Source organism: Physcomitrium patens, chromosome 18, assembly GCF_059467195.1.
Source record: "Physcomitrium patens ecotype Gransden chromosome 18, ASM5946719v1, whole genome shotgun sequence".
Taxonomy (NCBI): Eukaryota; Viridiplantae; Streptophyta; class Bryopsida; order Funariales; family Funariaceae; genus Physcomitrium; species Physcomitrium patens.
In genome coordinates this window covers 2,119,678-2,144,982 of record NC_143427.1, presented here as the reverse complement: position 1 = coordinate 2,144,982, position 25,305 = coordinate 2,119,678, and the positions used below count along the sequence as shown (strand labels likewise).

The 25,305-nt window shown below is 36.6% G+C and overlaps 1 protein-coding gene across 1 annotated transcript; it reads right to left on the bottom strand.

Moving 5' to 3' along the window:
* Window positions 1–2,444: 2,444 nt before the first annotated feature.
* Window positions 2,445–5,197, bottom strand: LOC112295421 (uncharacterized). The gene is made up of 3 exons (XM_024546987.3): window positions 5,025–5,197; window positions 3,917–4,066; window positions 2,445–3,725 (listed from the first exon to the last, which is right to left on the bottom strand). The coding sequence occupies exon 3, from the start codon at window positions 3,663–3,665 to the stop codon at window positions 3,057–3,059; it is 609 nt and encodes a 202-aa protein (XP_024402755.1). The 5' UTR covers window positions 3,666–3,725; window positions 3,917–4,066; window positions 5,025–5,197; the 3' UTR covers window positions 2,445–3,056.
* Between the last annotated feature and the right edge of the window lie 20,108 nt (window positions 5,198–25,305).

Genomic DNA, 25,305 nt, shown 5'->3' with positions numbered 1-25,305 from the left:
ACGCCGATCGACAATTTATGTGCTTCGTGTGCGCTGCGATGTCAGAACACGTGAAGAAGCTAGCCATCATCCACGTTGCTCACAGCTTCGGAAGGTGGTTAAAATATAGAATAAAATAATAAAACTTGTGCAAAGATTGTGTAAACAGAGAAGTAGAAGCCGACAACTCTTGGAAAGGAGAAACAGAACCCATTATAATGCACATGATGCATAATCCGCCGCAATTCGCGTCGACGTCGTGCAATGCAGAAATCTGCATGATGAATCCGAGGCGGTGACTTGAGATGAACTGATTTCGGACATTTGAACTTATCCAAACTCCACCCAACCGGCTTAGATCATTTCTTTCAAGAGCATTGCCTTCAGATAGGACATTAGCTAACGTACTACTTCAGATCTTGATTAGGCTCGTTTGAAAAGTTCGGCGCGCCTAACTATATCGTGACAGAGGCGTGGTTTGCAAATGGCTGAGATGTCAGACTTGGCTCGACAGAGCAGAATCCGCGTGTTGGACTCCTCGCCCATGCCACGAGACTCGACTGACGACAAATCTTCGCCTCCACTAGCCGTTCGTCGAGCCGCGGTGGTGAAACCGACGCGAACAGAAAAAGTCACGCCAGATCTGATCGCAATCCGAAATGGTGGATTCTGGGGTTCGAGGAACACAGTGGGATGGTCGCACCGCCATGATGAGCGGTCATCAGCGAATCATCGACATCGAGAACCGGAACCTCGTCGTAGTCCACTCGATGGACCGCTTTCAGCATCTCCAATGATGCTTTAATACTAATCTCAGCGGAACATCGTGACCAATCACGGGAAGTCGGGAGAGGTTTTTGCTTCGATCGCACTGAGCAAGCAACCACGAGGTGGAAAGCGTGCAGCCCCGGATATGCATTCCAGGCGCATCTCGATGGAACCGGGCATCCCGCGGCGACAAGTCGCCGAGTGGAATCTCATGTACCGACGCCGATCATGAAAGGTGCGAAGGATGCATTGGTGATGTCGATGATAGCGGATCCGCTTAGGAGAACTTGTGATGCGTGAGGGTACTGCGCATTCGTCATCGGCTGAGGCATCACCGACACCAATACATTCACGCGACCACCGCAAATAGTGTTGTGGCAGAGTGCTTTTACGGATTAAAATAAGAGAAAAACAAGAGCTTCAGGAAGTTCGTCAGGATTCTAAAAATACAACAAATTGTACATTGAATAAAATATTAATCATAATTTTTAAAAAAAAACATAATTGAAAGCTTATTAAATTTTACGAAGGGAATTAGAGTAACGTCTATATTACTACAAGTCTCGTAATAATTATTTCAAACCTCTGTAGTTGATGTGGTTTGTGGTGAGTGTTCTTTGTTGTTAGGAGTATTATGTATTTATCAACCAATCGGAAATTCCCACTTTCAAAAATGGATATTAGGTTCTAAATGAATAGTGAGTAATTCCATTTACCGTAATTTTTCATAATAATAGTCAAATAACTTATATTGTTGCATGTAATCGTGCACTAATGTTATCAAAAGTTATTGGACCAAATCAAATTTAATGAGAACTAACTAATACTTGCAATAAGTGAAATCTAAATTTTACTCTTTAGAAAAATATTTGTAGGTTTAAAATTTAAATCTTATTGCACAAGGTACTGTCTTAGAACATAATGTGTAAATTGCATTAAACATCAATTTATAGCATGTACACGATTGGCCACGTGTAGGAGTCACGCTTCTAACTAATTCTTCTATTCTGCTAATTTAACTATTAAATTTTTTCCACTTTCGTTCAAAATACTATATGATAATTGTAGTATGATTCAAATTCAAGTTTATATATAATTTGACTTGTAATTCAAGAGCTACTTCTGTGTAAATAAGTCAATCAGAATTCAATATCATTCAATTTGAAAGTACTGCTTCAAGTTGGATTGTAAGTCTGCAGACAAAATATTCATTTCTCAGTACCACAGTACAGATGAGGTTGAACAATCAAGCAATTGTTCATTAGGTGTCTTTACTCTCTAGTGCATTGTCCTCCACTTCAACTACACACATGCATTGATTGTACAATATCTCAAAACATTCCACATAACATCATCAACCAACATACACATCAATATAGAATTGGCACTCTTGATTGCGGCTCCACTCACTATCGTTTTCTCTTCTCTTGTGCAAGTGTGCAATGCAATGAAGCAGAAATTTGAGACTAAAACGTCGTCTCATTTGATTGCCGCAAACATGTAGACACAAGCATCAAAGACGGAAAGCCCATTTAGCATCGAGCCATTAACTGCATGAGGCAACAGCCTGTCCGTCAGACTGCTCTAGAAACTTCACTATCAAAGAAAGGTTGCGACGGTGAGAAAGACGAACTATTTCACAGGTTTACATCAAGCAGAATGATGGAAGACATGTCATGGTGAGAGGAATACCGCTCTTGTTCGATCAAAAATATGCTTCCGTGGGAGGAGCTTCACATATTCATAGAAGGAAAACCATTTACAAAAAGAGGAAAAGGAAAAAGAGAAAGGCACCAAGCGACCCATCCTGCACCATCCAATAATATACAGGCTCCTCGCTGGAGGACTCAGAAGGCGTGCACACAGTAGCTCAAGTAGAGTTTTTGGCTCCCACAAACTGTCAACTTCCTAGACAGCTTGCGTTCGGTGAACTCTACCATAAGAACTTCGTAACAGGGGAAAGGAGAGCAGGGTCCATGAATGAATTGTTCAAGTGACACTAGCAACGTGTAGCAAAGTGGAAGACGGGGATGGGAAAGATGGAAACCTTCACACAAGCAGCGATCTTCACTTGCACACCACCATGGCTGGTCATTCAAGCCATGAAGCTTCCGTTATTACTCAAGCCGTTACAAAAACCATCTACAGTCTACCACTCCATTCACAAGCTCCATCCGTGTGGGACTCGCGTCATGCTCTCATGGTTGGAACCAGAACCCTTCAAGCCACTCATCCGAGCATAGAACATCACAACCCACCTTGATGATCATTCTCTCAGCCGACCAGCGTCAATTACGCTGCGTATCGCTCTAGCTTGAGGAAGGCACCCTCGCCCTCTTCGCCGCGGAAGTAGCCCTCTGCTTCACGAGGGCGGCAAAACTCTCCCAAGGCAGTTCCGGGGGGATGGGATATAGCTGCAGCTGCTGTGGGGAATCCTCAAAATTGTACGGGATCTTCTTCTTTGTGTAGAAGATGCCAACATCGTAGGCCCGGGCAGCTTCTTCCGGAGTTTCATATGTTCCCAGCCATATCTTACGTTTCTGAGATGTGGGTCGAATTTCTGTCACCCATTTGTTTAGCTCGGGCCGGTGCCGAACCCCCCTAAAACTGGTCGTATCGCCAGTGTTGCTAGCAGAAACTTCTTCGGTATCCCATGCCGATGGGGCCTTATTTAAATCAATATTCCGAAATTTAAAGGCATTCCGACCGCTAGTGTCTTTCGCCGCTAACCGCATTCCCTTGGATTCTTCTTCCAAACTAGATTCAGACTTGCTTTCCTCAACTTCTTTTTTCACTTTCGGGGATTCTATTTTAGTCGTTAACTGCAACGCCTGTTCTTTGACCTTGCCACCACAAGGATCCCACTTCTTTGTTTTGGGCTTCCCCTGTTCAATAATGCTGGAAATTGTCAAATTCATGAACTACCCAATTGCAACCCCTCCCACCGGGATGGATTGATCGCCAAAATTTCGTAGTAACTGCAGGAAGAACATAATAAAGCGTTAACAAATCATGTTCATAGCCGCGTAATACACTACAAATTGCGCTAAACTTATCGTACGAGCAAGACTCAACAGAAGATGCACAGCCATGCTATCTCAATTTCACTCTTCATTTAGCACCGATGCACAACGGGAATGTGTGCGATGTACAGAAGTATGCAACCCACCTTAACTTTCATACAACAACTTGAGTTCCTTCGCTATTAGGGACACGTGGCAGAAACTTGGACGTGCAAGCGTATGTACTCATCAGAGTTTGACAGCGCATAAAATCATATAAAAAGTCTTGAAGAAGCGTTGTTTAATTCATGGGTAACCTGCATGTCAAGAGAACCTGATTAGTATGCAGTCTTCTGATGAAGATATCCTAAAAGAGCTACAAAATTGGACCTCAATCTTCAAGACCAAACACAAGGCACATGAAATCTCGCCGTAGTGGGCAAAACCAACACCACTGATATTAAAACCATAACATTGATGGGGTATTGCACCCCAGCTGTGCTAAGGCGCTGTACATATTAAACTAGAAATAATCTCTTGCCTTTATTCAAATATCTGCCTCACTCAACTTGCACTACAGTAAGAGCATCAAATCTACACTACATATTGATTAGTAAACATACTGGAAGACACCAAAGATTGGTAGACACGAGCCGTTACTAACAAGGACACGTAATGTGCAAGCGACTTGTAGGATCAAGATTTGCGAAATCATTCAAAGAGTCCTCGGTGTGTTTATCAACACGACATAGAAACGGAAGAAAAAATTATAATTCAGCGACGGGCTCTCCTACTTGGATGCAATCGTAGTCGTGACTAGATATCACGATGCATTTCAACAGAAATTCCACTAAATTCCTAATGTCCGCAATTTCCGCCTACGAAGTCCCATGACAGATGCCCGAAAACGCGGAGAAACCAGAACCAAAACCAAAACCAAACTTGGAGCGCCGATGGCCCGACGACGACGAAGGACCTCAGGTCAAAACAATTTAAATCGACACATCTACTACTACCACCACCACCACCACCCAACTTCACAAAGTCCGAACTCTGACAACAATGACTCAACTATCGATTTTGAACACCACGCCCAACAACGATTCACACCAAAAGCATCAAGGTCTTTCACCTCCTAACTCCCACAACCCCTGAGCATCATCACCGACTTCGAACCCGTCACACCAACTCCACACACGCACACACACACACACACACACACACACATGCACATAATAGGACAGAAGGGATGTTACAAGTGAGTAAGACACGTACCACGAGTTACGCGGAGCGTCGGCAGCAAGGAGAGGACGACCAGGCGGCAAGAAGATGCGTCGGCAAGAGGAGCAGGAGAGGAAGAAGAAGAAGAAGGAGAAGGAGCCCACTTTCTTGCTGCAACACAGTCTCGGCAGACTAACACTCGCCTTCACCTGGCGATTGTGAATGGTTTGATTTGGGAATGAGAGAGGGAGGGGGTGGTGGGTGGTGGTAGAAGAAGGGGAAAAGGGTTCGAGAAGATGGCATGGAAGCCTCGACGACAGTGCAGCGCAATGGGACAGACGCCCCGGGCAGGGCAGGACTCAGATTGCTGCAGCTGGGGCCTGATTCTTCCTCCTACTACCCCGAAGGCCCTTCTACTACTTCTTCTCCAGACCCTCCTCACTCTCCCTAGACAATGGCCCCGTCTAATAGCCAGGCAGATAACGTAACGTTGTAGGTTGGACCGTTGTACCGCCCCGCCACCGCCACACCAGTACTTGTCACGCATCCCCACGCTCACCTCCCCCCACCTACGTTCACCGCCGTTATAACTACTTCCCTTCATCCTCCTTTCCCGACGAATGATTCCTCCCCTCTTTCCTTTTTCATTTTCCCTGTGTGTCACCTCGGTTGCCTGGCCCGCTCACTGGAATGTTCCACACCGATTTGGCAAAACCCACCCCCCGCGTTCCTGCCGGATATAGGCTGAAGCACAATAAATTCCTGCCCTGCCCCCCAATTTCGGGTTAGTGCATGCTCATTTACAGACACTCGATGCGCCTATTTAGGGTCCTAGGGAGAAGCCAAACCCCTCTGGTCGGAAGAGATTGAAATTGTCCACAAACAGGCCTCTCCATCGACGAGCACAGCGACCTTTCGTCAATTTCATCCAGACGCTTAGGCTTCGTAAGAGAGGCTTCATCTCATCAGGCCTTGACCTTGGTTATTAGTAGTACTAGTGGCAGCACGGTTGGGCCAACCCCCCTCCGTGGTATGAATGGTATCTTTTTACCATGCCATGATTGACCACTGATTTGCCATTTTCTCGCTTCTGAAAGAACGCAGTCAGGTGAGAAACCCATGGGCGATGACAGGGTTAAATGTAATGTGCCGCTGGTGGTTGTTGACAAGAGTTCAAAGTGGGCTCGACCTGTGAAAGTCAAGATGCCGTGAGAAAACAAGGGACTTGTGTGTAGAATGTGTGCATTACAGACATGCAGTCACACGAGCTTAAGATTACTGGTGCTCGTCATCGTCGCACACCGTTTGAGCGGATGATGGCCGCCTACTATGATGTAAGCTTCACTCCACTCCATCCATGGATTTTCCATGTTCTGAGGCCAGGCACAGTTGCACTGTCTGTCTGACTATGAGTGTGATGTCCACCGAAGTTGACCGCAGCCTGAGTTGGAAAAAGCACCGCAGGTCTCGTAATGATAGGGTGGAGAATTTGCTAGACGAATTTCCTGGACCCGGTTTTATCGAGGCCCACAATTCTCTCTAGACTCAACATACACTCAAACATTAAAAATAATATTTTACTAAACAACCTAAGCTTTCACGGTGACGGGCTTTGACAACCCCCATGGCACCCTACGCTTCCGGCAACTTGCAGCTCACACATCACATCACACACACATCAACATGAAACCAAATCCTGATGGGCTTCGAAGGGATCGTGATGCTTGCTGCAAGCTTCGGAAATATAAAAAGATAAAATAATATTTACAACAACATGAAATTGTCGAATTGAATAAAATGAAATTCAAGCTAATTGTATTTTAACCGCTCCAACAAAGATAAGTCATAAAACAATGATATTGGGATGTTAAAACTTAAAACAACTGATGTTGCAGACACAATGTCGTGCAATCAATATATAGTTTTGTTTTGTTTTGTTTTGTTCATGTGTGTTTCTGTTTCTTTTTATTTTATTTTTTTTACTGTCAAGTCCTACTAGAATCGAATTGCTAATCCTGTTCCAAATATGCTTAAGAAAAAGCTATAGGAGTAACGATCACATTCTTTGAACTAAAATTCAGATGATTCAATATCATTTCAATTATTAATGATTGTGTTTGTGTGTGTGTGTGATTATATATATATATATATATATATATATATGAGCAGTACACGTAGATGACAAATTTCTCCATAGATAGTGACATGATTTTTGTCTTCACCCCCAAGTGTGAATTAAATTGAGAAACAACTCCAGCTTAATAGTGGAATTTTAAGCACCAATGACACAAGCACGATGATTTACTTTGTTTTCAAGCAAGTGGTGAACAATCTTTGAAGAAGTCCACCTTTCGACCTTGGAACCCATGTCAACAAATCGCATCTAAAAATCGTAGAAGTGACGGTTTCCTTATTCATATCCGGACCGCATCGTTTGTTCATCAGACTTTTGCTGATTCAAGAATATTCATATTTAGACTGTTCCGTTTGTTTGTTTGTTTGTTTGTGAAGGTACTTTTATATTTTATAATATTTTACCACAGTGCAGTTACCACCACTTCAGAAGTTTGCCAGTTGTTCATAAATTGAGTTGCGACTTTCCGAACCATACCAAGTCTGCACACTCCCTGAGCGAAAAACCCCAACTCGACACTAGTCTTTGAATTGTGAGCAATCCGCTCTGCAACCTTCGATTTGGAGTAGTCCCCGCACATGATTGGTGTACCACCCAGTGGCGGGATTCCCCAGGTAGGTCAACAGATGAGTTGGTGCTTTGTGCATCAAACGAGATTGAAACTTCGGAAGATGCACCACACTGAAGATGACATTTAACACTCCATTGAAAAAGAGCCTATTATAATATATATCCTATTCATGTTTTTCAGGCGGACAAAGCGGAGTGAGGGGACAACGTATTCTGTTAAAGGTTCTGCTTATGTGGTTTATAAGGATAACAGTGTTATAATAGTCGAAGTAGGTGGCTCGTAGAGTCCGACAGTAGCAGTGACGCCGAAGACTACAGTCGCGCATCGGTAAAAGTGAAGGAGTTTTAGCGAAAGACCTGTAGCTGCCTACCAATAATATAGTAAAAAAGAATCCATCAGCCTCACCCAGCTGTGTCCCCCAAACCTCCAGTTCAGTCGGTGGACAACAGTGCTCGATCATCGAGAAAACAAATTCGGTGTGCACCACTTTTCCAGCTGAATCCCAGGAATGGCACCACTCCCGACTACACTAACTTCTTTTCCAAAGTGCTTCCGTCGTCGTCTCGATGCGGTTCCCCATCACAGAGGTGGCTCTGGCCCCCCCGAATTCAGGCCAACATCATGGCGATAGATACCAGCCGATCCTCCCTTCTCTCTAGGATCGGTGTCTATCCGCACCTGCCGCTCATTTCTCCCTTAATTCAAGCCCCCGCGAATGAGTGAATCGAGTGTATGTGAGTGGAAGACTGTGCGAATGTGCGTGCCCAGGCACATTCCCGTCACGGCCGGCTTCTGGAACACCCTAAACTTGACCCGAATGAATGCCCCCTACCGTATTCTGTACGACGATGGGCACTTACGAGACGATCCGACTTCGGCAACCTCTTCCAGCAATTCTTTGCTTCTGTCACGCCCACGGAAAAAGGACGAAAACGACGAAAAGAAGAGGCTTCGGCATCGTTGAAGAAGGTTAGGGAGGAAGGTGGGTAGGTCGCTCCGTGGAAAGGACGAGGAAAAGCATCACATTACCGACTATTTGGTGTCGAATTCAAGCCCCTCCTCAACGCCGAGTCCTCCTCTCTCCCTCACGCGTGCCGACGCCGGTCTAGAAGCATGACGTCATGGTGCACACCGAGACCCTCGCGGACTGTGACGTCATCGCTCAGTCTGGCGGTGACGCATCAAGCCTTGTCCCCAGCCCCCTTCTTTACCACGTCTAAATTCCCCTTCATTCTTCTGCAAATTTGAATCAATCACGTTTTATAATGTTGTAAAATATGGATTGGGTAGAATTTACAAAAAAGAAAAAAGAAAAAAAGATAACGGAAGGAATTGGCATGGGTTTGATTATTATCATATCTGGAATTGTTTTATTTTCTCATCATTGTTTTATATTCTTCATCATGGTTAGGTTGATTTGAGAAAAACCTTGGTCTCTTTAACATTCCCCTTCTTACGTAGAGTTGAATAATGTTGATTGTTTATTTTCTATCTTGCTAAATTGGTGCACGAATATCTTCCAATGGGATGAATGTTTTAGTGGGGATAGATGAAGATTTCCCATCAACCTCACATTCCATTTGTGTGTGAAATGAGGCAATATAGTTTTCATACATCCACATCCAACAATAGTCTGTACATCCAACTAGGGCGGGAATAGGTTGCCAATTTCCCATGCAATCATTCCAGATCGTGGCAGCGTTCCGGCGGACAGTTGTCACGTTCATATTGGACATGCTGATTCCGTGGGCCCCCAGTGGAGAGAGACAAGCGCATGGGGATAGAAACCCGCGCCAACGTTCCCTTTAGCTTTAAAGCAAACGCTTGAGTCTGAAACTGAGCCCCATATGCATTTATATTATACAATTGCTATAAAACGGGTGCTGTGCACTGATACTTTGTTTTAAATTTTTACAAAATATGAAATGTACATTACGTACAAATGAACGTATTTTTTTTCGCACCCGTTATTTTTTATATTATAATAGATATCAAAATGATCAAAAATAGAAATGTTGAAATATACACTCTATCGAAAAGATTTAATTTAATTTAATTTAATTTTAAAATTTGATTGATAGTGAAATTTTTAAACTCAATTTTTTTCAATAAATATAAGAGAGGATAGTTATAAAGTAGAAAATACTGTGTGTTTGATTCTTTGCACTTATTATTGAAGTGAGCTTAAATTTAATTCATACAGAAAATTTACAAAATAATTTCAATTATATTATTTCTAAAAATAAGACTTGCTTATTGAATTATTGTATATAATTCATTTGTGTCATGAAAAAGTGAATCAACAAATAGCAGCATCTGTAAATTTCGATTAACCCACAATTACACTTTCCTCTACAGTAAGATTCCGACTTCCTTATAAAACATCAACTTTTGCATATCACTGTAGCGGGTGTTATATTCGAAAAAAATAAGCATAATCTGCAACCAATATATTACACAAAGGGGTAAAATCCAATTTACTTATTTTATAAATAAAAAAAATTCAAGATATCGATTCAACTATGAATTTAGATAAGTACATTATACCGAGTTATTATTATTATTATTATTATTTAAATTATGTATGTATTAAAAGGACAACATGTGATTAAAAATAGGTATTATAAAAATGATTATAAGGCTTTCAACCACATACATTTTGTGCATATCTTTTCTCTGTAATTCTTGTTTTTATTTTAGTTTCTTTTTACACATATATGAATAAGGAAAAAATATGTGATTTTATTTGAGTTACAGGTTGGTGTGATTTATTCACAGTTTTTTAATGAAATTATAAGTATTTCCTTTGAACCTGTAGTATTTTCATTTGAAATTGATTAGAAAATCAAATTAATGTTTAAAATTTTGCACTACACTTCTTTTATTGATTATTTTTATTTAATGTAATTGAATATTCTAGTTTATTAATTTCATAAAAATAGTTCTTTTTGTCAAATTTGACCAAATTCAATCACCTTGTCTATAGAGTCATAAAATTTTCTTCAATTCCAATACCTTACAACTTTCCATTTTGTATAGTGAATTAAAAATAAATTATTTACCTCACAATTGCATCTGTTTTTTAATTGTTGCTATTGTAGTAAGGTAAAAATAAAACACTGCATTATTTTCTTTTCTAGGAGAGATCATACTTTGTATTCCTACAGCAAGTATTCTTAAGTACTTAAAAATATAATTTAATTAAAATTTCATCATTATCATTTTGTATTTGATTTATGTCTTTTCAACATTAATTTGTGAAAACAAGTAAACTTTGTAGTAAGAATAAAACATAATAATTTGAAATGGATGAACAAGTTTGTTTGTTTATTTTTATAATTTTAAATTTTAGATTTAGATATTTTATGATGGTCATTCTTGTTCCCTTCTTTCTTCATAAAATATACTATTAATTTATTCATGTCAAGGATGCAAACTGGAAGAAGATGCATAAACTCGTGGAATCTGTCCCAAAAAGAAAGTTACAAAATAGAAAAAATATATGTATATTCAAGGAAGAATTGGAATGGTTATTACCAAAGACTAAAAAATATAAGACTCTTGAAACTAGACTAAAAGCAAGAAAGAAGTTGTCAAGAGTGAAGAAGGCTTCACTCTTGTCTCTATATATACTATCTAACTAGGGGCTATGTGGCGATGTTCTATAGGACCTCTAATATGTGTTGATTTTGTAGGACACATGTCTTGACTTACAAGGCAAGTTTTTCTACATGTAGGCAACATGGTTAGCTTGGTCTTCAAGCTAACAACATATGTGGCACAACAAGTTGGCCATGTGCCATACATTTTTTTTTAGATCAACATGTTTATAATCCAAAAAGTCAATTACAGATAGTTATAAAGTCAAAGCAGCATCTATGAAGCTTCTAAGAAGCTTTTATAGAAGATATTATAAAATTAACTTATTTTTACCTACTTCTACTTACTTCTACTTATTTATATAAGTAATTATTGAGTTACATGTATATGTCCATGACAATTCAAGGTTGTTTGTATCAATGAAGAATTGAAAAGTGCATGTAGAGAAAGAAGTCATAAATAACTATCCAAAATAGAAGGACTTCATAGAATAGAATTAACAAAGAGAATTGAAAGATGGCAGAGTTTGAAAACTCTATGACATTCGGTGCTATAAATGAATAAAAAAAATACAAAAAAAGAAAGAAAAACCCATTAACTTACTTCACTAACTTACTTACTAGTAAAGGCTTTGTGTACATTTATCACAAGACTTCTTTAAATTAGGACTTTTCTTAAAATACCTAAGTTAGCTTATTTTAGGATTATAGCTAAGTTTTATTTAAAATAAATTAAAAATAGATGAAATTCATTCATAAAGCTATCCAAAAATATTCATCTTTGTCAAATTTGTTAGACTTAGTCAAATTTTTTAGTATATAGGATATTCTTGAATGAGAAGTTCATGAAGTAGGAGCTATACTTGTCCTTCCACTCTATGACAAAGAAGTCAAATTTGACAATGCTTGAGATAGGCAAATCGACCACAAAATTTTTGAAGTTGTAGAATTTGACTATTCCAATGAGTCCATTTGGTATGAAATTTCGTTTGCAAATTGAAGCACTTGTCGATGATGTCCTTGAAGATTATCTCCTTGTTTTAGATACACATTATGGCTTAGTGGTTATTTTCAATATCCTTGATGGATTGAGCATTTCATTCAACCAATTCTAACTGCAGCTTATGCTGATAAATAGAAATGTACAATGAAGATGTTCATAGTGCACATAAATCATGGAACAACACTTTCAAAATTTCCTCGTTAATGACATTGTTGTTTTAATTGCATTAGGTAATAATGGATGCTATACCATCAATGAGCTCGGCAAACAAGGCCACTATATTATAAACCATGGTATTGGCCTCTATTGCAAGTAGCAAAGCCATGAGGCTCACTACGAAGGTGCCTTGATCTTCAATGAAAGCCTCTACACTCATGAAAGCCACACACCAAAATTTGCACATGACATAAGCTAGGTTTTTTATTCATGTAAAAGGTTGCTCAGTTCTTATAAGCATGTCACAAAGGTGGAGATTATCTCAGCAATGTTGTTGAGTGTAAGCAATACTATCTACCAAAAAAAAGGAGTACATACAAGCAACTTCTATATGAGATATTTACAAATTATCATGTATCTATTTCATAAAAACCTATTCAATTTTCTTATAGACCACTATTGTGTATCTATGAATTTGAAGCATGTAAAATTCTTCTTTTTAATGAGATTTTACTATCGATAAAAGTAAGAGACAAGTCCTATTAAGATATTGACAAACTGGACATCATACAACTTGACTTACTTGACTTGGACTACGAAGTCAAATTGGTGCAGAGCATAATACACTTGTGCAATTTGATCACCACCCACCTTGACCATCTTCATTGCAATGCCAAAAATCTACTTAATGATTATTTTTTTATTATTTGTGCTAATTCCAATTAGTTATGTCTTACATTTTGAAGCAACAACATCCAAAAGTTTTGCACCCACAACAAAGATTACTTTAATTGTCTTATTATCAAAAAAAAAAAAAAAAAAAAAAAAAAAAAAAACAAGAAGATAGAGGTTGTATAACTTCAATTGATACTCAAATTAAATTCATAAGTTAAGATAAGAGATGCCTTGCTTTGAGCCGACATCAAAAGTGAGCAAAAATACCTATTGTATGTAGACGAGCTCAAAGTTTTTTTGTAAGCTTACAACACAAACTACCCTCACAAATGAAGTCGCACAATTTTCACTACATCCATTGAAACACCTTGTGTGCAATATAATCTTTGTAACATCCACAAGACATGTTGCCATTTAAAACAAAACTCTATAAGAAACAAAACCGATCACAAGATGGAATAACCACAAAGAATGGATCTCTTCCTTATACACTTTGCAGTTCAAATCTTGTTCTTCATTGAGCTCAATTTAGTCCTTGTTTGCATCTTCAAACAACTTGAAAATTGACTATGCTTATTCACAAGTTAAAGCAAATTCCTTGTTATCCACATTGAACAATATGTCTTTAATGACCACGTCTACAATGTCCCGATTGATTGTGGATGTGAGTACCTTTTAGATCTTGAAATAAGATGTGATGGTGTTTTTGAATTTCACCTAATCAAAGAACTACTTCTTTAAGGTATTTGCGAAGGCATTATACTTTGTCCATGTTTTAATGTCAAAGGTATTAAACTATGTCCATTCACCATTTGGTTACACCTTGTGAAATTGACCTCTTTATAATTGATCTTCTTACAAAATAAGTACCACACTAATAGAACTTAGTCGATATTATAATCTCGTGGATTTATCCCCATAGAGAATTTCCAAGGGGTCTACAATTCCTTCACCTTGGTAATTCAACATGAATATCTTGACATGATTGCTGTGACTACAAATCAATATTCTTTCTTGTAGATTGCATCATGTGGTGCCTCCTCCAACCATGTGGAGGAATACCATTGGGGCCTTATTTTAGAGCTTTTCCTAAGCTTATTTAAAAAAAAAAATGGATTTTTTGGAAAAAATTCCTAATTTAAAGAAGCATGTTCATCACTCCTATTTTTCTTCTTTTATTTCTCAACCCCTTGAAGTCTTCAATGTGGAAAAAGATGATATTGGTAGCTTCCTTGTCAATTCATATAATCAAATGAAAGAATTAAAAAACCGTAAGAGAAGCTTACTTGCTTACTCACTCACTAGTAAAAAAAAACCCATGTTCGTAACTCTCATCATTTTCTCATGTTCAATCCTTTATTGTGACCGATTGTTTCACAGTTTCTTCATCCCAAATATTTCTACATGCATTTCTATTCATGAAATTAAGGGGGGTTAGTCGAATGGGGAAGAATGTGCGCCGAGAGCATCGGTGAGACACGAGCAAATCCCGAAGCGATGGATCTCGGATAGGATTGCGCCGATGTCGCAACACCATGTTTGTGATGAGACGAAAGATGATGGCGCAATAGACTGCAGCATATGGTCAGGGATTGAAGGGCACCGCCATAAAAGCTTTCTTCCCGTATCGGAACCGTGCCCACAGGGAGCCGTAGCGCCTATCCGCCTCGCCGTTTCTCCACCACCGACTGGAACCGCCCCCCACCTACCCAGTCCTATGAGTCTGAGTCAGGGAGGCTGGTGGTTGGCGGAGGTGAATGTTCTCATGGGGCCCATGGAGCAGATTCGTGGCAGCATTGAACGGGTAGATGGGCTGTTTGGGACCACACTACTCCAGTGCCACCGACTCCAGAAGGTGCTTCATGCGCGACGACTACCTCGCGTAGAATCATCGTGCGAACGGCATTATCTGTCCCGCTCGTCCACCTCATATAAAGTTTATTAGAGAAGAAAAAGAGAAAAAAAGGAAAAGGAACCAGTCCAGCTCTGCGCTCATTGCAGGCATGATGCGTTGGATGCCATAGGTGTCGAGCCCATATGGGCTTCGGCCTCCAAGATTCCTGTGCTTTGACCCCCTCCTGCTGAAAACTCATCATGCCTGCCTACGTTGCTGACCACTAGGGGCTAGATTGAGCCCCTTGCAAATGCTTACGGGTGTGTTGTGATTGAAGATTCTACTATTTCGTGGTCGGCATTGCTTTTGGATCTTTTCGAGGTGGCTGATTGGGGTGCGATTGACGTGCGGTTTCGTTTCGTTTCGTTTCGTTTGTTTCGATTTTTTCATCATTTATCTTCTCAGGCGGCAAGTAACCAAAGGTGGCGGAAGATTTAAAACCCTGCGTAGCAATTGCAGCCAGGTTATGAAGTGAGCAGTGGCAGTTGTGCATGTGTCGATGACGTGCCGCCAGCTCGTACCAAAAAGGATTGGACCCAAAAATCATCGGAAAATCATCGAAAAATCATCGGAAAAAGACGGAACCGAATTAGAGGAGGGCCAGCTTGGTGACTTGTGGAATGGAGCAGGGAATACTGAGGTGTATTTGAGCGACGCAGCGGTGGTTGATCCTACATGTGCTCCCTCTAGCCCGATCTACGTATGAACAGGCAGGAAGATACAGTCGAATTTTCTAGACTCGGCTTCCTGCACTGAAATTGTGTGCACCCCACCCACTCCTCACCCGCCACCTGTCAGGATCCTTAACGCCAAACACGACTTGCCTTTCAGCTGCGGTGGGTTATAGCTAACGATTGGGTGCTGCTTTGCAACAAAGAAAGCAGATTCTTCACGTGGGTCGACCCCACCATAATATACCGATTGGCGGTGGGGTGCCAGTAGGGTCGGTAGAAGGTTCGTGGCTCGGCTTGGCCCGGTCTTTAGCACAACCATCCGAAAACAGTTGCTTCTTGCCATGTTCATCAATCTGCCTTTTTCCTCTCTTGCATCGCGACGTGTCACACATGAGTTGCTTAATTAACTTCAACTTTCTATCTTCATTGTCACTATAAACGCCAGATTATGGATCTTCGAGCGCACGATCGTCTGGAGCCTGATTGAAGTTACTCCCTACCTTGTCGTCAACGACATCATATGAAGAGTGGGAATCGACCCAATTTTTTGTTTTCCTGGAACTTTGTTATCGAATCCGTGTCATACGACTTCAAAAGCGTGATTTGGCGGGCTATTTTATAGCTTGGGGTGCAGTAGGCATGCGAAAAACTAGGGCAACCATGTGTGAAATTTGAATCGGAGTGATCTAGATTGATGGACAAATGAGTTAAACCAACCCCAGCCACCGAATTATCCATATGAATCTTCGATGAAAACTGGAGGACTCACAGGAAAACGTAATCAGACTTGCAGCACAAGTATTTTCCGAAATTTTATACAAAAACTCATTACTCATTAAGTGCCGTTCATCGCTACGACCGAAATATCTGTTTCGAGATTATATGGTAACTGGCGTCTGGGGACGTGAAAATGATACCAGCATGGCAAAATGTAAACGATGCTACTATCTAGTAGCAGGTTATTTTCTGGACCTGACCAAGAACATGGGGTTGTTGATAGAAAGTAGCTGGTAAAAGTCAGTCCAAAACTGCAATGCTCTGGTGATACAGTGAGCTGGTGGATTGTAGGGTGCGGCTCATTCTGGATCATGACCAAATCCAATTTGGCTAATACGTGCATGCTGTAGTTCCAGTCTATTTGAATGGCCGTTAGATACACAAGTGTACAGCAACCCATGTCGCCTGAGATCAACGATCGATCACTGCATGTCGATCTACGACTAAGTCTGAGCTCGTGGATAGAAAATAAAATCTAGTCGGCAACCAATTGATGATCGCAAGTTGCCATCGTGGTGGCAACTTGGAAGAATTAGGACAAAGCCAATTCGCTTCAGTTCGACTCACGCTTGACTTGGTTTTCCAATCGGCCGTAATCGCCGCTATGCCACCGACAAGTATGTGCGTCGTGCCTGCCTCGTGAGACTCGCCCGTCGGTGTTCAATACAGTGAATGGGGTCCCAAATCAGCCAAACGATCCTCAAGGAATTGCCAATTGAAACTTAAGGGAACTGATTTAGCTCTTTTGTAAGGGAAAAAACCCTAGTTTGGGTTTTATCAGATTGGAAATCAAAAACTTAGTGCAGAGGAAAACCGATTGGTCATGGGAAGATTCATGGAAAACCTTGCCTAGTTTTCTTCGAAGGCCTCCCACTTCTCCTTGGCAAATGTCTGTTTTTCGCAGTTATGCAGTTTGAAGTCAGACCGTGGATACTTGTTGCTTATTCGTGGATCCGCACGAGAATCATTCGTAGAGGATGGGCATGAAGAGTTACGTACGGTTTGCATGCGGTAACATCCTATTTCGAGGAATAAACAGGACCCAGTCGTGGGATATACCCACCTCGTCAGCATGGACTAGTTTCTACCCATCTCGCGACGGTGGTACGTTGCACTTGCCACAACTAGCCACAGATCCATCTTATCTCGCAATCTGGGTCACCGAATACGCAAGAAACTTCAGAGTTCCTCCCTATTTCACTGGTAAATTGTGCGTGGTATTCTCTTGAGCACGGATTCGGTGCACATTGGCTAACTCACTCTTGCATGGTCAGCTCAACTTTGGACTACCTCCTGCAAAAGACTTCAAATACAAAAAACCATTAGAAAAAAGGCATTACTATCCAATATGATGTACTATCAAATATTTCCAGTTTTCGAACCGGTTTAAATTTGGAAAACATGGAAAACAAGGAAAAACTAGTTTGGAGCATATTCATGGAGAATCTCTCTCTAATACTGAGAAAGAATCTGGCAAGGCATTCCAGTGTGACAGGAACATGTGGGAAGCCGTCAAATCAGCTGGAAATTCATAAGTTCTGAGACTCTCAATCAGCAGAGTTAGTAGCCATGGTGCAATCTGCCTGCACTCAAGGCTAAACTCTGTGCGACGTCATGGCTGGACGAGGAATTCGAACATAGAACTCAGACTCGATGATGCTCGCAGTACGTCGGCTGTGCATCTTGCTCTTGTGCTAGCAGTGTTGCGCCCACTACGCATTTCCAGTCTAAGTTATTGCGATCATCCTGTAAGCATTCTTCGTGGAGATTCTCGCTTCTGATACTCGAAAGGCAACAGACACCGAGGAATCACGCCAAAGCTCTCCTTGAATCCATCCCAGCACTGCCATACGTGACTGTCGGCGAGCATAAGAGCAAAGTTGCGAGGAGCACGAGCATCTACCTCTCCATAGTGGATGTGTAGCTGAGGTTCAAATGTGGTGGCCACACGATGAAGAGCGAGCGTGACGAAGCCAAAAGATTTTATTCTAATTATGATTTTTTTCCAATATTAATAAAAAATTAAAACTTTATTATATATTTATTGTATTGAAAATACAAACAAAAACAAATCTTCAATGATTTCATGATATGTATTTTTATAAAGCTTAAAGTAAAATAAAATTAACATGAAATTTTAAATTAGGAAATTAAAAATAAAATTATGATTTAAAAATTACATATAGTGGTCTTTATTATGGAATAAGTGATATAGCCAAGGCTCCTTGAGTGTTTAAGTATATTTTCCTTAACTATAGTGCTTAGTTATGTTTGCTTAAGGAAAATTCTTGAATTATCTTTCTAAGTTTTTTCAATATTAATTATTTTTATAAGAGGATTGGAAAAATCAAATAATAGAAAAAAAATCTGTTATACAAGATTAAAATTCAAAATTAGGGTAATATTTTTGATTTTATTTAAAAAAATAAAGTAATATATTCTTCTTCTTTCGTATAATCTTTGTCTTCTAAAGTCTCCTACAAGGGCCATTATTGGCTCTAAAGTTGTATTCTTCACAGTATGCATATAAATTGCAATATAAAAAAATCACATTATGTTGTTATGAAAAATAAAAACTATAATAATAAAATTAGTATATATATATATATATATATATATATATATATATAATCTTCTACTTGCAAGTTTACATTTTATATAATATCAATAAGAAAGACACATGAATTTGGCTACAAAAGTTGCCAATAATCAATAAGATTTATATATTCAATAAAAATAAATGCAACAAATGATACAACATATATATATATATATATATATATATATATATATTATGTATAATTATTCAAAAATACAAAATGAATGTGCATATCTATTAAATGATTTTTTTTATATATGATTAAAATATATACAAAAAATATATTTTTTATTTTTTATTTTTTCTAATATACTATATATAATTATTTTTATATTTTTTATGATTTTTTTGGTTTTCCATTTTAATTTAATATAATTTCTTATTTTAATTTTTACATGCTTATATGCTTTTCTTCAATTTCCATTTATGTTTTTGTCCAATCTGCACCTTTGTATAAGTGCTTCAAAAATGTATCTTCTTTGCAAATGTTTTATACCTTCTAAGACAAAAGATGGGTTGCAACTTCAGTTTTTTTTTCTATTGTAATAGTTTGTTAAATCTATTCTATCAAATGGATTATCTTACAAGATTTTTACATTATATATTTTTCTAATGATATTTGACTAGAAATTATACTAGTATTAAAGCTAAATTTTACATTATATTATATTTGAAAATTCTAATCCATTAATATAAACTTGTATAAATCTTAATTTTAGAATATTTAAAAAATATTTAATATTATTTTATAAAATTCACAAATTAGAATATTTTATTAAAAAATATTTTATTTTTGAAATCATTTAAAACAATAAAAGTAACATATTTTTTTTATATGCATAAGTTGTCTTTTGTTTTAGTTGATATATTGAGTAATACTTTGTTGGGATTTCAAAAAACTTAAAAATACAACCTTAGATATAGAGAATACAATTTTCTGTGGAATTATTTTATTAAACAAGCTCAAGAAATTGGAAACAAAATTTTATTTATTAATACGATGCTAATATCTTGTATAATTAGCTAACAATATTTATATCAATGTAAAATTAGATGTTGCTATAGCATCTTTATTTGGTCAAACAATTTGTTCAAAATGCCAAAAAATAGGCAAATGCCATTACAAGTTAAAATAGTCTAAAGAAATATTTTTGCTAAAGTAAAAAATACACATATTTAATTTTTGTATAGAAGATCTAATATTGTTGTTAAGAATTTTAAGAACTTTATGGCGTTGATTCAGGTTTGAATATTCACAAGAAGAGACCTCTTATACACCTTTTGATGACCAAAAATTAAAACATGTTTAAAATTAGTTTTATAATTTACTATTTTGTTTTTTAATATATGTATATAAAATCACTACTTTCTTATGCTTTTGATTATTTAATAATGTGTTTATAGAATTACTCTAATCTAATATAGACATGATAATTCTTTGTAAAAAATTTAAGCATCTAATAACAATGGCATGTTGTCTTTAATAAGTGATAAATTGACATTTTAAGGTGCAAAATATCATTAGTCAATAAGTTTGCAAAGTATCATTAGTCAATAGCAAAGCATTCTTTATCCAAAATCTAAGTGAATTATAGATAGTCAACTATTATAAGAAGAATACAATTAATATAGAGTTAGTTTTATTTTTTAGAAAATCCCTTTATAGATGCTAAATAGATAGTTATTGTTAAATCTTAGAAAAAACCTTATAGCCATCTTTTACTACATAGTACTCATAATAAATAGTGGATACATTCTTTTGAATTTACTAATCACATAATGAATGAATGGCATTAAAAACATAAAAAACATAGCATTTTTATTAATACTAGTTCTTAATTGGTAGTAATAATAGTTGGTTTAATGCTTTATAAATATTGGTAATGTATTTGAATGCATATCAATGATATAATTCTGTTTTTGTATAAAATAATGCAACTAAAATTGTAAAGGATTTATTAAAGCTTGCCATATCAACAATGTGAAACATTAGTATGCATAAATTAGTTAATTTCTTTAATTAATATTCTCTTTAATTAATTAATTTTATAAATATATTCTATAATAAGATATTAAAATATATTTGTACAAGCTCAATATATTTAAAAATTACAAAAATAAAAGAAATAACTTCATTATAGGTATTGCATTTATATAGTAAAATTAATAATTGATAATTTAAAGATTATTGAAGAAAATATAAATAGGTGGATGTTTATTGCAAACAATATGTTTCTTGTTATAAATTGTGTGTACAATAATATGTAGTTTAGAATTTTCATATTGCAAAAATGTCAAGATGTATTTTGGTGCAATCTCAACTACTAATTTTTGTAATATTTTGACTTATTAGTCTAATTATAGATAATAAGCAACCACGTGCCTAATAAGAAATTGAGATGGTGGATTATTACAAATGTTACTTCTAATTAAAAAATATTGATATCCATAAGATTAAAATAATTTTTTATAGAATGTAAGAAGATAATCTAATATTTGTTTAGTACTATTCCAAAAACATTAAAAAAAATATATTGTGTGCATTATGTGAGTTGCTATAATTATATTTGAGAGTAATCTCCTACACTACCTTCTATAATATATTATTTAATGATTGTATAGCCTTTTGCATTTGTACAAATATTAATAGTTTGTTTTTGTCTTTTTATGGATATTAAGAGATGGCTTAGCACGTACAACTATATTGAATTATAAGTGAATATTACTAGTAATGTATAAAGTATGAGAGTAATATCTATGATTATATATTTTTTTGTTATACAAGATATAAAATATTAATAAATGAAATTTAATAGTATTTACACATTTATATAATCTACAATTAAAAATTCCTTTTAAATCATTATATAAAAAAAAATCAACTAAATAAAAAAACTATAGAAGATTATAAACCAAATAATATGACATGTGTTGGAAATTTCCTAAATACAAAGTTTTATTTAGCCATGAATAAGAAGTATTTTCTACTTAAAGTGGTTATGTTTTAAAAAATCTATAAAATATTTTAGAAAGGTTAGAAAATAATATATTTATCTATTCTATACTATATAAGATTATTTGGCTAATATTTCTTTCTTGGTATTCTATATTAGGTTTTTAAAAAAAATTGGTTAAATCATCAATCAATAGTTACATAATATATCATGTAATAAATTGATTTACGAACTAGATAGATCAGTTTAATAATTTATTTAATTATATCATTCCTATGTCTATCATAATATTTATAAATTATTTTTTGTAAAAAATGCAATATACTTGTATCTTTTAAAAAATATGATTATTTTTTTAGATTTTTTATGGTTATACATAAAAATATTTTCTAATATAATACTAATGTAATAATATACTTCAATTTTCATAGAAGCATAGCAAATTCTATTTATTTATGTATTTATTTATTCATTTTTTTAATGTAAATAATATAAAGGTGATTACATAATTTAATATAAATATGTAACAAAAAAAATTTATCACTAAATACAAATATTTTACTTGCTATGTATTTATTTAAATTTCTTTAGTTATTTATGATTTCAAATATTCTACTATCATAGAAAGGCCCTAAAAATATCCTTATAGTATATGTAATTAATTTAACACGTTTATATATAATACTTATTTTAAATTATAATTTTATTTAATAATTTTTTTTTATTATTTATCTGTTTATGATATAAATCAGTAAACATGTGCAATGTATATAGCATTTGTAATTCCAAAAATTTATCAAAATGCGTTGTATTGTTAAAAATTAAGTACTACCAGATTTTTTAATTCAAAAATAATATTTATTAGTTAGATTCTAATAAAAATGGAAAATTATTTCTAAATAAAATAAAATTTCTAAAAATAATCCAAAATATTTTTATAGTAAAATTCTTTAATATTGCTTTATTATACCTGTCAACTAATTTAAATAAAAATATTAATTGGATTTTTTCAAAAAAACATTTATTATCTAAATATATATTTTTGAGAATATTTATATTTTTAGTATTACTATATATTTGATGAAGTAATTGAGAAACCATTCAAAACCTCTCTTAAAATCTTCCTTCCACTATGTGCTGAATTTATGTGTATGTGTGTTTATATAATATAAGCTTTATAATTTGATGCCAAAACATTATAAATTAACAATTTATTACTATGAATTATATAAAAATTCAAGTATAACTTTATACTTTTTTATCTTTAAAACTTGTTGTTTTTCTGTTGTAGGTACTATTTATAGTCATAGCATCCTATGTAATATTAAAATTTTAATATTGATTTGTTTTGTTGTATTATCAACAATGTGTTCATTAACTAAATTAATAAAACTGTGAAATTCGAATCTATTTTTATTAGTAAAATGCCAACCAAATTTTGGAGAGTACTACAATACTCTATTAATTTTTTGAATACATATATATATATATATATATATATATATATAACAGTTTTTATAAAATTATAATAATAGAAATGGAAATGTAAAACATAAAAAATAATTTTAATTATATTTGGCAAAAACACACGAGAGTGAGCAAGTGAAATATTTTCTAAGGTTTATACAAATGATAAAAAGACGCAACTGTGTGTTATAACGTAAATCTTGCAATTTTAACAAAGGGGAGGTGGATGGTGATCCTTGTATGCAATCTCTGCTCATGGTATGGAACCACAACATACATGAGAGCAGCAATCTCATCATCAGGTATTCATTTCTTTCTACAAGCTCGGATTGCAACCTCAAGATAACCTTGTGTTTTTTTTGTTGCTACAGTTCACCAAAACAATCACTGATTGCAGTTATTCACTTCCTCATAAATCAGTTCTCTGCAATTGCAATGGAGATAGATTCCAGTTGGGTCCCACAAGAAGATCCGAAACTGGTGGAAGAATTCTTTGAGAATTCTGGTGCAAGTTGTGCAATTACATGATCCTGAGCTTGATGTCAATTTCATTGCCTTTGTCCTGCACTTCCATCACGTATTCCTCTGGGTTGAGCTTCTTGTTGCCCATGCGCACATTCAGTTTCTCAGAGCTCCATCTCTTGGCTCCAGGACTAGTACTCAGCGCTGGACTCGGCGTTGTTGTTGTTGCAGTCGAAGCAATCGAAGGACATGACGATTGCCTGTTCTCCAACACTTGAAGCTCTTCTGCCAGTCGCTCCACCTCTGATTGTGATTTTCCAACCCCCACTCGCAGCTTTGATGCCTCCAGTTTTTCGATCTCTCTCGACAGTCTGGCCACTTCGGCGTGTGCTTTCCGGGTGGCTGCTTGCAGCCTGGAGGCCTCAGCAACCACCTCCTGTTTTTTTATTTCAACCTTCCTGAGTTTTGCTGCCGATGCTATCTGTTCTCCGAATCTGCCGTCTGCGTGGACTTTTTTGGGGCTTGGTACCGCTTCTGTTTCACTCTCGTCTGTGACACTGAACTCTCGTCGTCGGATGCTACTGCTACTTCTGATATGAGATTTTACCTTTCTGCGAAGTTTTATGCGTGGGAGTTTTTTTCCAAGAATTTCGTTTGCAGCAGCAACTTTTTTCGTTTGCTGCAGCTTCTTTGATTCCGGGAATTCGTTGGATATGTTCGGAAGCTTATCCAGAATGTTGCTCAGTGCCCGATTGTCATTTGTATCCCCCATCTGTTGATTGAAGGTTAAAGTGTCAGATTGTCTATGTTCATTGAGTGGCTGAATATGATATAATCTAGAGAGGTCGAAGCGACAACCGATTACTAGCGTCACCACATATTTTGAAAATGACGAGTTGTTTATGGATGGGTAACGTGTGAGATGTGTGATGTGCTTGTCAAAGAATGTGAGGAAACAAAGATTGAAATTATTAACGTTGGACTTACGGAGACATATTGTGAAACGAAGCGGCACGTCATTACTGTTACAGTTACAACACTAACTGTGAATGGTATCTTGCGGATATTAGGGTTACGGATATGTTGCCAGATGCAGTTAAAGAATACTCTCCCCCGGGCATCAAAGCTAGGGTTTATAAGCATACACTCATTTCCAATGAAACGGCCGCAATGTATCCAGCTGCTGCTGGTCTTGTAACTTGAGCGCCCTATTGGTCTTGAGCAACTTCCATTTCCAAACTTAAGTCATGTGAGTGCCTAGCTGGGTCTTCTATGTAGAATAAACTGTGTTTGAGCATCTATGAAGAAAAATACGACGTAAAAGGTAAAAACATCCGGTACTTTTAAAATGGATTTTCAGGAGACCTCTG